Here is a 16,081-nt window from a genome sequence, read left to right on the forward strand (position 1 = left end):
GCAGCAGTGTACTGCTGTAGTGTCAGAAGAAGTGAGGTTATGGTTAGGGCTAAACAAAAAAACAGGGATAGGCAGTAAGTTACAGACAATGTCATAAAAATCACGTGGTATTGTGTGTAAAAGTCTAATGTGGGAGTTGAGTCCTTGTCTATCCCATCAAAGGACAATGCATTAACCACTAAGCGAACTGCTGGTGGAAACCTCACTGAAGCTACTTAATGACGACACACCCAAGGTACCAGATTGATATTTATACTACCACTAGGGGCGTCTATTTTAAAGACGTATCTATGGGTTGAAATTCCTACATAAGACTCATGACGTGACATTGTACCCGCGCAACGACTATGAACCATGACATCAAACGTGATACAACAGACAACAATGGAGGACATCAGGCAGCTACCTTTTTTACTTGTTTGTCTCAACAGGACGCCAAGCTTTGTATGATAATAGACTGTGTGTGTTTTCCTCGATTCCCGTGGGATATTTGCACCAATCGCAAGGACCCTTTTCTGTCGCCCAATCAGCTGACTGTTATTGCTGTTGTTGTGGAGCCATTTTACTCTATCAGGTTTCTGTTTTCTTGGCTGAAACAACAGCAAAGCCAAATTTCTACCCAGGATCAATTATTTCTGATTCAAAGTCAAGTTGTATGCCTGAAGTAACACTGCAGGCGTAATCAAGACACGTTACCCCATGTCTGAATGCTTAAGAGTTAAGGGCAGCTGATTATCAGGGAATTCCAAACCGTTTAAATAGGCAAATGTACAAAATTGTGAGTATGATCAAATTTAGAAAACATCAGCTCTAGTTGTTTATGTTAATCTGCTTCTAAAAAAGAATTAACATCACAAATGTGTAGTAGTAACAGTAGTGTAAATAAAAAGCCACAGGTTCCCATATACAGCCTATATTACCACTGAGAGGAAAACAGTAACATACCAATACACATATCCACAGTGACACAGACAGAACCATAGCCCCCTGCACCAAATATATGAATATAAGGCAGTATACATTTATATACAGGGCACACACTTACCGGCTCGGTCAGCTCCAGCACGTTTGCCTTATACGTGATGGGACTGCAGTCACGGGTGTTTCCCACCAGTGTGCAGGGTAAAAACATGGGACCCAAGTCATCGCCATCCAGTACGTCTACAGTGAGAGTGGTGGTGGCTGTGAGACGCTCTCTGGGGCTGGGGGCTCGGTCCTTAAGAGAAAGAAAAAGAAGAAGGAATGGCTTAAATTTTACCTTTAGATGGCGTTTGTTTTGTTTTTTGCTTGTAATCATAAGAGTATAAGAAATAGTGAAACAAATGGAGGAATCCGCCTGTCACACCCTCCCTTTCCTATACAATACGTAAATTGGATATCTGAAAAATAAGAAAACTAAATCTGGAGATGATCTGTAAAAGCCTAAATATGGCATAAATTACATAAAACAATGTTAAAATGGAGGAAGTCTTGCATTTGCTACTTCCTACAGTTTTGACCAGCTTCATTACACTTTTGCACCCAGGAAATCACAGAAGTAGTCACCTGCAACCAGACACCTATTGTACAATCACACTTCCATTTCCCTCTAAATGGTAACATAATTTACAACATTGAAATTACGTTCTATTGAAGAATACCACAAACTAGCAATTGACACCATTAACATCGATATTTTAAATCAAATGAGAAGTAGACTAATTTCCCCCATAGACTTCCATTCAAGCCAAGTTCTATTTGCAACCAGTCAAAACGCCCCCCGGAGGCAAACTGCTTTTCCATCCTACTTCCTGGGCTTCCCTCTTTAAGATGGGAAACGGCATCCATATCTCTTCCTCCAATCATCATGTAGCAGCCCAGTGCCGGCATCTGCCCACTTTTCCACTGACTCCCAGAGATCCTGAGCTAGAGAAGCTTCCAGAGAGGAAGTGATGATTTTGCCACATTTATCCAACACCCTCTTACTCACCACAATGACAAAAACTTCTCATGTTCTGTCACATAGAGATCAACGTATGTGAAGAAATTTGTGTCCGACAATCTGTGATAATCTGCTGATTCTGAATGAACTGGTCACACAGTTGATCGTAAATGTACATATTTGACCCTTTATTTTGTGACATTTTAGAGGAAGCAGGGTTGTCTGCGAGTGGCGGCCTCTGGAACCACTGGACAGTTTTATCACAATGCACATCCTTCAGCTTACTTTTGCAATTTGTGACTGGAAAAATCTGTCAAGGTTTGTTCCAAGTAATACAATCCAACCAACTTCCCCTCTACTGTGTTAACCTTATGTTTAAAAAGATGAATAATAGCTGAATCATTTTCATTGATAAGATGCAACCTTTTGTCTGATTCAGCACCTTTTAATTCAGGAAAAAAAATAGTTTAAATAACAGATTCCACTGCAAATGTTTGTATGCGTAAATGCTTTTGAAATAATAGAACATATGACTTTGTCATACACTCAGTGATGGTAGGCGTTTATTTAGAAGAGAAGCCATGGGACGAAAGAAGGTTTCAGTTTCAGTTAAGATTGTGACTGACATGGTAAGATTCGAGATTGATGCAACCTCCACATTTCATCCTTTTATTGCAGATGTTATCTATCGTGACTTTATCCTCTGCTTAAAGGATGTACTGTGTGGTTTCATAGCATATGAGACAATTAACTAACGATATTCATGTCTATGCAACCTCAGTATATTAACTTATATGACCTCGAAGCAAGAGGGTCACCAGTTTGGATGCCAGTTGGACTCTGTGGGCCTTTCTCTGTGGATGTATGTACTGTCAGTGGATATACTGTACGTGCATGCTCCCTTGCATTGTTGCCCATGTATCAAGAAGAATATCAATATATATCAATAATCAGCACTTCATTTTAAAAGAAGCTGATTTTGCCAATAACCATTTTCTTCCATTCAAATTTGGATCAGAAGGAATGAACCCTATTTCAATGTTGTTAGAATTCCCTGTTCTTATGTCAACCTCCAGTATATATAATACATATTGTTATGTATCATATATATGAATATATATATATAGTCAATTATCAAACAAGGAAAAGACAGAAATGGAAAAGGCTGTTAACGAACACATTTCTTCAGACATACAGTGACATAAACAACCATAAAAATGATATAATTCTGTCATATAAACAAAGATACACGTTCAAGTAACAATACTTACCCTTTAAAACACTCTTAATATTGTATTAAGATGATAAATGACTGGGTAAGGCTTTCGAGCAGCTTTTAAATCTCTCAGTCTAATGTTGACTCTTCTTTACTTGTTGTGATTAAATGGCTTTTTGACACATTTTTGGGGGTATTCGCTCGAAATCTGTCAGCAATCTCTTCATGTCACATCGAAGTCCTTAATGGTGCAATCAGCAAGTGGAATATTTTTCTGCAATACCTCCTTCCCCCAGAGTCTCATTTAGAAGTTGAGGGGAATGCACGATATTGTAAACTACTCTTATAAATAAAACATATGGTGTGCTGCTGTAAAATAAATAAAAAAATAAGGGGGGGGCAATTATATTACAAAAGACATTAGTAATAATTAAGGATGCACTTATAGCTCCCTTAAGGCTGACTCAGCAGAGCTGAAGTAGTCCGTCTAACAGTAATTTTATCATGACAATAAAAATGTAAACACAAACAGCATAAGTCCAGGCTGCACTCGAACATAGTCTGCATACATTTTACTATACATCTACAGATATTCTTTTATATCCCAGATGAAAACCGGACTTTTTATTTTTAAAATAAAAAGAATAAGAGCCCTGATTAAAACGACATTAGAAATTTGTCAAAGGCAAACCTCCGTGTAAAAACCCAGCGGCAGCTCCACAGCACACACTCGGTGTGAACAACAGTGACGGACACACACTAAGAGATGAGGAGGAGGATAAACAGACTGACAATGAAAGGAAAGTAATGTGGCACGGCGTGATATGACAAGAGGAATGTAGGCAGCAGTTTTAATCAAAACAGGAGCAAGGAGCTTTTCATGAATAGGATTTTAATTGAGTTACTCTGTTTTACTACATGAAAAATGTTACCTGAAAATAAAAAAAACTGTTTTTATGAACAAAAAACTATTTTACAAAAGTTTGAATGTGACATCGAGGGAAAAATGGTTTTGTGTATCTTATCAAGTTTTCTAAAGTAATAAAGCTCACGGTTTATTAGATGTGTGACCAGCAGAACGATGCAGAAAACGTGACAACAAACGTGCTAAGGACTTTTGCACCTGGCGAGCTCTGTGGAGCATTTGAATCGAAAGACGGCTGCTCTTCTTCGGTGGTCACCATATTGGACGTATACAAAAGCAGCTAGACCTCACATTCTCTGTTGTCATTACGTTAAGCTCTCCTCAAGCATGGCAGGGGGGGAAAAACAACCCTGTTTGTGAATAGTTCCCTTTCTTTAGGGGATTTGGAACATAATAATGTGTCTGCTGCCAGACTCGGCTGGGTTCATCCAGGCTAGTTCATAATAGTATTTGTGTCAGAAGTAACCAAACATTGCGGATTCAAGACCAGCTGAGACCAAAATGTTGCACCGGGGGTGGTTCAATAATTTTAGTGTTTCTTTTGTTTTTCACCCTACAATGGGTTGAGTTTTTATAAAAAAGAATGTTGACCCTTCATAGAAAAAGAAAGAGATTTTTCCAGCCCTAACCAGGAGGCCCAAGCACTGTTTACTTGCTGTGCCTGAACATCATTATCACCCTAATACCTGACAAAAGCTCACGCAAATGTATGGTTTGCAGAAATGTACAATGTCAGAAAAGCACTTACGTTTGCTTGTATGATGACCAGGTACCGCGTTATCTCCTCATAGTTGAGTCTTTCTCGGAGAACCACGGCGCCAAACAGTGTCAGGGGGATGTCGAAGGTCCTGTTGGCTGTCTGGAATGCAAACACAAGACACAGTGAGTCAGTTACAGGGTCAGTGGTCAGTCGTCTGATGTGTTTGGATTATTAAAGAAGTTCAAATATGAAATAATGGTGGTGGGTGGGGAGGACTGCAGATGTGGCTGTATTCCTCTATCAAATTATTTATGCATTCAATATTATGCAGAGTGAGTCATGGCTCAAAACGTTGAAATGTAAAAAATATATGAAGGAAGGAGTCAAAGAGCAAAACAAAGCAAAGAGAGAAACCTGAGGTTTGTAATGGCTTTGTAAACCGCTCACTTCCTGCACCAGTTGTTATATTTTGGGACTTGATAATGACATTTTATCAGAGATGTTATATAAAACAAACACCTGTCACAGTAGTTTTAGTGCCAAAGCTGAATCAGAATACAATAAAAATATGAATATCTTATTTTGAAAACGACATTAGCAGCTGTGCGAGGAGAAATTGGAGGCTACCATTGCAGGAAGAAAACCTTTGGAGGTTATAATATTATCTGGTGTAGGGCAGATTCTCTCTCACTCCCTCTCTGGTCACACATCTAGTGTGAACCAGGTCTTACACACTGGATCTTTAAATCTTTAAAGGCTTTATTCAACTTTGGCGTACCCAGTCAAAAATGACTGCCATGGGAAATTAATGGTAAAACACTATATTATATTTATCCAGCAGATGGAATCATACAAGCTTTCTAAAGCTTCATATTAAAGTTAAAGCTTTCTTCTTCATCCCCTGCACCTTCCCTAGATGATACACACTGTTTCATTGTTTAAAGGGTGTTGTTGACAGCATGCTACGAAGGCGACCGTTTTTGTTTCATTTTATATTACTTATACTCTTTTAGGGAGATGAGTTGCGAAAGTAAAAGGCACTTAAGAAATTACCATTAGGTTTAAAAATCACCCAGATTATTCCACTGGGAAGTTGTGGGAACAGAATAAAGGGTCATTTGGGTGTAGATATCGTATAGATATCCCATGTGAATTGATTTTCTTATTCATTTTTTTTTTACCTATAATCAAGCATTTACAAATGTATATCACTGTTTATCACCTGTGTAACAACACTTGTCTTTTATATACAGTTTATGTGTGTGTGTGTGTACAGATATATATGTATGTATATATATACTGTATATATATATATGTATATATATATATATATATATATATATATATGTATACGTATATGTATAATAAGTCACTCTTCCCCCTTTGCTAAAAGCATGATTTGAACTAACACATTAAACATCATCAAAGTCCATCCTCCACAGAATAGATTTTAAGAATTGTTAGTTATTTGTGTTTTTGAATTCCCTTAAAACCTGCTTTTGTAAGAAAGACAATAAAAAAGTGAGCATATGGCACCCACAACACACCACACCACCAAAATTAGGACTGATTCCATACTGATTCCACTTAAGATACTAGGACACTTAATTTATAGGGAAGGCTATTTATCCTTAGACCATAGAGCAGGGGTGTCAAACTCTAGTTCTGGGCCACATGCAGCACAATTTGATCTCAAGTGGGCCAGACCAGTAAAATAAGAGCATAATAACCTATAAAGAAGAACTCCAAATGTTTCCCTTTGTTTTACATTTAAGTATCTTTTCACAAAACATTTTACGAACAACCTGAAATTTATTTGAGAAAATAAGTGCAATTTCAACAATACTATGCCTAAGTTGACCATTTAAACACAATCTACAAAGGCACAAAACTTTAGTCACATGTATCTGGAACTGAAAAAATATAGTATCTTGCATTATGAAATTTTCACAAATTCATCCTGCGATTGGTGGGCCAGTTCTGGCCCATGGGCCATACATTTGACACCCCTGCCATAAGAGCATAAGCTAGGACACAACTCACAACTGTGTAAACAAAATCATGTGATAATACCTGATGTCAGATTCATTATGAAAAAACCTACCGGGTCCTTTGGGTTGTACTGGATCGTATACTCTATCTGTCCGTTTGGACCGTCATCGATGTCTGCAGCTCCGTTGTTCCCCCAGAACCCAGAGAAGATAGTGGTTCCCACTGGCGTCAGCTGGAAACACAACAGGATTTCAATAGTTCACACGACATGTCGTCACACACTGTCTGACTCAGTGCTGCTAACAACCAATAGCTTTCATCGCACACTGTTGTGTCTTGTCATGTTCTTATTGTACAGACAGTATGTGGCAAGATGAAAAGAGGACACATTCAAAAACTAAAAACTCTTCATATGCATTTGGTCATGGGAGGTCTCGGTATCCAGCTGTAGCTACTAAACACAGGGAAAAGAAATATCTGTTTATAATGTCGAATGTGCTCGACTGGGGCTGGAGGAGGAGGATCAGCATGGAGCTGTTTGTGTTCTTTCATTTGCACTGGCAATAAAATGAAACACAGGCTGCCTGGTTTGTGCAGTGCTCTCCCTACACTCTGAGTCTCAGTCTCTTTCCATCTTATCACCAGGGATATTTGCTACACCTCATCACCTCGTCTCATAAAAGAGATGAGTAAAAGTGGGGAACAGAGTTATAGAAAAATCACACGTGGCGCTCGTCACAAAAGACGGTCCGCACATATTTACTTCAAAATAAAAGAAAAGGAACAGAACCACGATGGTGGCTCAGCAAGTTGTCTTTCAACTCACTTCACCCCACGTTGCTCCTGACAGCTTAAATCTGTGAGTGAATGTGCTTGAATGGCAAAACTGTAGTTGTAAGCGATATAAATAGGAACCATTTACCAGCCATGCATCCACCATCTACTGCTTTACCATTTCACCAAATTTTCAACATTATTGAAAATCATTTAATTGTGGAAATAATATAATCAAGGTTCAAACTGGTTATTTCACCAAGCATTTTCAAAGGAGATCCAAAACAATAATGCATCACCACAGGATAGATGTTACTTTATATGTTCAAAGATAGTAAAACTACAGATATTAAGTTAAATACACACACGTAATATTTTGAAATGAATGCAAACTAGCACTGCAAGCAGTTCTGAACAGGTCCTTGCTCGGCCCCACGCATGATCGGGTACTTTTTTGACCTTCCCAACCTGATAAACGTGTGTTCCAACTTCCGCTCATGTACCTTAAACCTTAGCCCCTCCCACTTCCAATTTCCAACTGCCGCATGCTCAAAACTGCCGCATGCTCAAATTCTGTGAGTTTTTGGGCATGTTTAAGCCCTAAATCTAAATCTGATGAGTATTTACAAAACTGTACATGACATTTCATGTCAGTAATATTCAACTTGCAGTTTTTATTGGGATGGGATGCACTATAAAAAATGTGTATAAAAAGTGTTTTAAGACAAACTTAAAAAAAAATACTTGCTAACACACCAATTAAGTACATTTAATTAAAAGTAATATTAAATATTATATAAACACAACTTGTGTTTGTGGTTTCCTGTTTCAGTGGGCATACAATACAAAGTGTAAATGTGAATAACTTGCATTCCATTACTTTTCAACAAAATATTCAGTAGTAACTCACTTCTTTTTTTTTTTTAAATATGCAAGACATTCAGAGACACTAGGTTTGATTGAAGTACTTCTGAGAGAAATTCTCAATCTGACAGCCCATGACAGAAAGAACAGCACTTTGCAAAAATATTGCTATGCTGTATCTTTTTTCTTGAGCCTGTGCTTTGGGATCTGTGATTAGGTGTCACAATTTGACTCTAATCTCCAGACAGCACAGGCAACATTAGAGATTAAGTTTAATTTAGCTGCTGCTCTGGTGATTTGTTACATCATTTCCCTCCACAGGGTTATCTATGCCTCCCACTCATCTCACAATGGTCTTCAAGAAGTCTCATGCTGTCTCTTTATGCCACTGCTGGATGCTGCTCTAATGAAACTATTCCACACTCAGGCCCGGGTGCCAGCTCTGGAAATCAGCTGCATGCAGGGATCACCTTGAAACCAAAAAACTTATTCAAGGAGCTCATAAACTGCGTTGTGTCTTTCGCTTCACTTCCTGCCAGTTAAAATTTGGAAAATTAGAAAAGTGTCGTTCTCGTGAGTTATTAACTCAAAATAACATTTTGCATCATGTTTTTAAATTAGTTTAAAAAAAGTACTCTCCCATAGTGAGTAGATCATTTTTGTCTGTCTGTTTTTTCTTTATGTAAGTTGTGTTCACTGGGTGTTAATCACACTGGTGTCCCCTCATATGTGCTATATTTATCATATATGTTCCTCTAAATGTGAAGTTACAAAACTGACTTTATGTTCTATTGAAGAAGACCTGAAACTAGTGATTGAGACCATTAACTCTTCAGGAAAATGTTTGCTGACCTAAATCAAGAGAGAAGCAGAAGCTCACTCAGTATCTTCTTACTTCCAGGTTTGTCCTCAGCCAGCATACCAGAAGATTGCGGCCACTGTTTAAGATTCTGGTCTATGATTTCACATCACAAATGTGCTCTTAACAACCAACTTTCAGCACCAGAGAGAGCAGTGACAGTGTCGCAGGTGGTTCGACTTTCATACTGAAAGACTTTAGACCCCACTGGCAAAGATGCAGAGCAGTGCAGACTGTGCAAAACGATTAAGGTGTCATGTTTACATAACTGTCAACCGAAGCCTGAGCTGATAAAAAAGCTGTAATTTTTTGCAGCGTCATCTAACCCAAGACTGATTGCTGATAGTGTCTGTTCCCATTGCAGCCAAAAGCCTGATGTTAATGCGTTTTCTGACCAGTGGAAAAAGGGGCTTTGAACAATATTGCGGTCTGCCTGATCAGCAATCCTGTAGTCCTATCACAAAATATATCTGCTTTTCTGTTTGAACAAAAGCTTCACCTTCTTTGAATCACAAGAACGTCAGCTACACAATTTGTTTCTATCTGAAAAGGCCTGTCCTCCAAGCTGGAAGGATAACAATAGTCTCCATGAGTGGCTGACATGGAAATATACACATGGGTAGACTACAGAAGTGCAATGCTGAAAAGAAAAGAAAAAAATCCAATACCTCACTCATATTTAAGCTCACAAAATGAGAGATAAACATTTTAATTCCACATTCCCTCGATAAACTGTATATACTTCCATAAAGGCCACTTTATTGGCCACATCATCCAACTGCTCCCAGGCCAGCAAGGAGATATAATCTCTCCACCGAGTCCTCGGTCTGTGCTGAGGTCTTCTCCCAGTTGGACGTGCCAGGAACAACTGAACTGGCTCCTTTCCACACAAAAAGAGCAGCGGTTCTACTCAGAGACTTATCACCCTATCACTAAGAGAGACCCTCCTGAGAAAACCCATTCCGTACACTTGAACCCGCAATCTTGTTCTTTCAGTCATGACCCATCGCTCATGAGGGTAGGAACAAAGGTCGAGCTTTGCCTTTTTGGCTCGGCTCCCTTTTCTTCACAACTGCTGCTCCGATTCTCCGGCCACCAATCTCACTCTCCTTTTTTCCCCGAGATACTTAAACTCCTTCACTTGTGGGAGAGACTCATTCCCTAACCAGAGCAGGCAACCCATCGGTTTCCTGAGAACCAATGCCGCCACACACTCATCTGCGAACTCTATGTTTATGTGTATTTATGTATTTAAAGTACTGTTCTTCATGTGGTGATTTAATTAATAAAACTGATTAACGACATTCTGTCCAGTTCCAGGGCATTTTTAGATTTACATGACAACACCTGGAGGCAACACTCAAGCTACTTATTAACGGTGAGGTTTGGACAGAAAACTGCTCTAATAACAATTATTATATTACATTTTTAAAATCATAATCTTTAAACTGACAAAAATCTCTTCAGGGCTTCATGCTTTATGAAAATGACTCGCAATATCAATTACTTATTTATTGCAACTGAACTCGTCATCACAATAATCAACAAAATGAGCGCATTATTGCACAATCTCCTCACAGTGCAGCCCTGACACATATTGGATTTCCCTCCACTAAGTTGCACGGTGGTCATTGAAGTGAACTTTGTCAGAGTCGGAAGAAACTGGAGCGTGTAAAAGTCAGAGAGGGGGCGAGGGAGGAAATAAAAAAAGAGTCACAGAAGTAATATATAGAGTGTGGCAGAAGAAAGGAGGAAAGATTAAGGAAAGGTGACATAATGAAGAGCAGGGAGTGGTGTGAGGGCACGGAGGTGTGTGAGCGGCTGTCGAGGGGAAAACCTGCAAAAACAGAAGAGAAGCCACGGAGGAGAGGGAAAGAGAGAGGCTGGAGAGACAGATTGAGTTGGACAGGCTTGTGGAAGAATGTATAATGAGATATTCTAGTGGGTCTGCTGAGGTGGTGTTGGCAGTGTGGCTGCATGTATCCTTGTCCAGTTAAAGTCTGAACCTCGTCTAGTTAAATTCTCCTTCCCGGGGCAACTGAGGACACAGCGACTGCGGGATTGGCATCGTAAAGACAATTGCAGAAGCTGCAGAATCACAGATTTAGATCACTTTCCCGCAGCTTCTCCAAAAACTCTGCTTGCCGTGATGCACTTTAATGTTAGTCTGACAGCTGTGACATGTACAACACCACTCAGTGGAGGAGATCATTTTAAACACATCGCATTATCTGACAATCTCAGGCTTGAATGTGAGAGCACAGGTCATCAGTGTGTCATCACCCGAGCACAGGAAGAAGTAAATTACCACTAGTACAGCGAAATGTTCTTTACCCTGCAGTGTTAGGTAATGATAGCATGATCATGCTATCTAAAAGTAGCAACATTGTCAGTTTAATTAAGATGTGAAATGTCCAAATGTTGGGGCCCTTATATAATAGGGAGTTAACGATTTCAAAATCGATTCAAATATGATAAAACGTACACAAACGTATTACTTGTATTCCCAGAAGGTCACCACAATCTGGAAGTATTATGTATATGTATATGTATGTATATATATATATATATATATATGTATATGTGTATAATATTGGGGTTATTTTTCTTTCCTCCAGTGTCATTTCTTGGGAAAATTCAAATTATTCCACATTTAAAAGCTGTTGGAGGACCCACAATTTCAAAATCTTAATCTTTTCCGCCACGATATCCATGCTTGTTAAACTACAACGGTGGTAGAGGAAGTGATACGAGCTCAAAGGATGATGGGGACACATGGGACAAGGGTCCCCAGAATAAGAAGGCCTATCATTTGATACAGTCACATGACACAACAGAATCCAGACCTTATTTGTTCTTGCAATATTGTGAAATTGACAATGTCGTTACTCGAGACATATGTAATCAATGAATTTAAGTAAGTCTAAAAAAATGTTGGTTATTTAACACTATATAATTAGGGTTGCAGTACCTGTTTTATGCACATCTTACATATAGCCCCTTTAACCCTTAGATAAATAAGTGGGGTCAAAAATTACCCCATGGGTTGTTATTCTTCAAAATCTTTAAAATTAAAAATGTTTATATTTTCATATTCCAGGTATTCCCCATAAAACATTGTTTGTGACATGAGGCCATTTGCATTTTTTCATTAATTTTAAGAAATTAAAAGTTTGTATCACTACCCCACTTTTCCATAAGCTTATCTTTAAGTTTATTGCAAAAATATTGACTCTATTAGGGTCATTTTTGACCCCACTCAAAGAGTGTAGGTATTGGTAGGTCATGCATGCAAGAGTTAAATAATATTGGCTTACATTAAATAATATATGACTTATTCAATACCTAGAGAATAACTGTCCAACACATTTATCTCTGTGATTGAGCTTTTACTTTCTCTAATGTAAAAATGAAATCAGTTTGTTGGATGGCGATGTGACAAAGCTTTTTAAGACCCAGCGGAAGAAATAACAGTGAAGCATATAATGAGTATACGGTGCGCTCACAAGTGGAAACCATGTGGGTGCCGGAGCCGAAACAGACAACTATAACAATAATAATAATAATAATAAAAAAACAATCTGAAGAACAGGAGAGGTAAGTTTAGGTCAGTACAATTTTGGCAATTTCAGCATTCCAGTGAAGTGTGCAGTTTTACAAACAATCTTTTGTATAATGGTCTGTTAATCTGAGTTTTTGTCTTTACTGTTCACTAAATTGCAAAATAGCTTTTAAAAAAATAATCCATTGTCATCAGTCAGGAGTAAACTGTGTTAGATTTTTGCCGTATCATCTATTATCCCTAGCAGCACTGCAGGATAAGTCAATAACTGAAATATAATTAAGTATTATAGTCACAATAAAATTACTTTTTTTTTCCACCCCAAAAGTGATAACTGGAAAGAAATATGTAGTAAACTGCGAGTCGTGGTGTGTGTGTTGTTTACCTCACTGACAGCGACGTAGTATCTCGGCTGCTGGAAACGCGGCGTGTTGTCATTGCGGTCTCGGACAACAATGCGGACCTCGTGTAGGATCACTGTGCCTATTAGCTCATTGGTACACTGCACCTGAACCACGATGGACTGAATATATGAGGGAGGCTGAGGGAGAGATGGAGACGGAGAGAAGCAGACGGAGGTTAATAGAGAAGTGAAAATTACACCGAAAAACCCCACAAAATAACTACAACTATTACTTCCAAGAGTACCAGCTTTGTGTGTTATACATTTGGTGCAAAATGAAGGGCGAGGGTCTGCTGGATTAAAGCTGTAGTACACAAAAGCGCAAGAATAAATAGCTTGTTGATGAAGATGTGGGATAGACTTTCTGTGCTATGCTCCTGCCACCATGTGAGCTCTCACTCTCACTCGTCTCATGTTCACCAAAAGATCCAAAGCAATCTCTGAACACGTACGCCCGTGCTTTGTGACATTTATCGTCCGACTTCCTTTTACAGTCTTTTCCCTTTCCTTTGCTGCATAGACAGCTGTTGCTGATGCTGCCGAAGGGAAGTGTGCATGCGTCTGCTGTCAGTTTCTCTCGTCAGGGCCAGATTTCTCCAAAGCTGTAAAAAATAAAAGAGTCTAGAGGGGGTGCAAAAGTCGAGTGCTCTCTGAATACACTTCACGCACATTATACTGAAATGGTATTGTGGAATTATTGATCAATAATGATAAAAACATGTTGCCTACCCCAGCTTTAATGGTGCAGGTATGTGTCATTTGGTGAGTGTTGTAATTTTTCTGCTTCTGTTTGGTCTTCATGAGCAGAAAGGGCGTCAAGACTTAACTGATATATATACAGCAGCAGTGCAGGGGGCGGACACAAGAGGAACTTACCCCAATCAAAATGCTGAATGACTTTTTGTGGACGCTTCTTTGTGTTTTTTGCTCGACAGGTTTCAAACTTGGTGACTTACTCAGGGCACCAGTGTGTGCAATGCCAACATTGTTTGGATAAAGCAATGCAAGAATGATTGATCTCACACCCCTAAAATGATGACTTACTAGGGCACCATGAGTGTGCAGTGCAGACTTCAGTGTTGTTTGGAAAGTGCTTAAGGGAGTTTTGATGTTTAATGTTTAACGTGTTAATGTGACCTCATTTTACATACACTCACAAAAAAAACATAGACAAATACACATATTGATCAGGTACTGCAGTAGTTACTTTATAATTCAGGGGACAAAAATCAAGCAAAAGCTTTAAAGATAAGTTCCTGGAATTGATAGATGAATAAATACAATTGAAGAAGACAAAAACAGTTGCTCCCCCTGAGCCTTTAAAGAACTTACATCTCTATCCAGAACTCGCCCGGTGCTGTTGAGATAGAGGGCTTGTTTGGAAGGGTCGAGAATCACCCAGTGGTCATGGTTATCCCTTAGAGACAGAGAAATGGTACGATCCGGACCCTCGGCCACGCCGTTTATCTGCATGTTCTCCACCAACAGCGTCCCTGGGAACACAGTAAGAAACGACAAACTCATTCACCCAACATTAGCGATGGAGAGACACACTGTCTACCTCCAAGAGCATAACTCGAGAAAACTAAATACATACATTACTTTGGTCATGGACTTAATTTTATCAGTGACAAAAACAACAGACAGTCAAACCCCCTCTGCTGTCCTTTAAGTCCATTAAGTAAAGAAGATACCTGGAATTTATATGTAGCCAAGCAACAAAAGCAGTTACATGGAGAAGTACACAGACGGTAAAAAGCATGTGGAATTCAATCAAATTCAGTCAGTGGAGGCAAAGCACATATAAGGGAATATTGTATTTCTCCTCACTAACTGGAATACAAAATGAAATCACAAGTCCCGCCAGGATAACACAAATGACTCCAATGTATACATTTGCATGTTTTCCATAAAAATAAACCTTGAAATACATAAAACTGCACATTTTTGTATGACAGACAGTACTGATGAGAAAAAAAATAAATGAAAGAAACCTGATTTATTTTACTCAGTTGACTCTGAAGCGAGGGAATGATGAGAATTTTGAAAGACGGACAGGGGGAAAGAGAGGATGAGGGACGGAGGTGGAGAGAAAATGTCACAAACAGGGAGACGAGACATGATTTGAATGGGAAGTGTCAGCTGTATATCCTGAAGCGATGCATATTATCTCTCAGTCAATATAAAGTCAGCACGAGTCGAATTAGAAGGACGGGAGGTCAAAGGAAGAAAAGGCTGGAGAAGCTGATAAACATCAGCGTCACGTCCTGACTTTATTTGTGAGTGACAGTGCGATAATAATAATTAAAAAAAAGAAACGCTGATGCCACAATTACTCTACTCACTTGGATTTTTATCGATCAAAACCTCCACTCAAACCAAATAATGTTAAGTTCCCGTTGTGATTCTGACACACTCTTTGACTATAATGTACACTGCATTCAACATTAAATATCCTCATAGTGTGTCATTTAAATAGCATTTAAAGGTACAGGATGTCATCGTAGGGGCATTTCAATGATGTTAAAACATATTGGATGTTGTCATGGCAAGTTAAATATTTAAAGATGCATTGGATTTCCTCATACCAGGGTAAAAATAACTAATTAAAATGCATTAGACATCGTTGTGGCAGCATGGGAATAACATTTTAAACACATTGGACGGCCTCATAGCGGCGTTAACACGCATTGGATGTCCTCGCAGCAGGCATCCAAATTTAAAACTAATGAAATCAAATGAGTTGCTCTCATAGTGGAATGAAAAAAACACTGTGTCAAAATGTTAAAACCCACCCAAAATGTGCGATTAATCGTGAGTTAACTATGACATTAATGCGATTAATCGTGATTAAATATTTTAATT

The 16,081-nt window shown here is 38.8% G+C and overlaps 1 protein-coding gene across 1 annotated transcript in view; it reads right to left on the reverse strand.

The window, feature by feature from the left end:
- LOC131448705 (protocadherin-15-like) overlaps positions 1 to 16,081 on the reverse strand; it is a 227,526-nt gene that overhangs the window by 144,294 nt on the left and 67,151 nt on the right. Inside the window, exons 5-9 of the mRNA XM_058621382.1 lie at positions 14,549 to 14,709; positions 13,199 to 13,354; positions 6,867 to 6,986; positions 4,811 to 4,921; positions 1,046 to 1,216 (exon numbers count right to left, since the gene is read on the reverse strand). Coding sequence (XP_058477365.1) covers positions 1,046 to 1,216; positions 4,811 to 4,921; positions 6,867 to 6,986; positions 13,199 to 13,354; positions 14,549 to 14,709 — 719 coding nt within the window. The remainder of the gene's footprint in view (positions 1 to 1,045; positions 1,217 to 4,810; positions 4,922 to 6,866; positions 6,987 to 13,198; positions 13,355 to 14,548; positions 14,710 to 16,081) is intronic.

The sequence above is a fragment of the Solea solea genome, chromosome 21 (assembly GCF_958295425.1).
Source record: "Solea solea chromosome 21, fSolSol10.1, whole genome shotgun sequence".
Classification (NCBI taxonomy): domain Eukaryota; kingdom Metazoa; phylum Chordata; class Actinopteri; order Pleuronectiformes; family Soleidae; genus Solea; species Solea solea.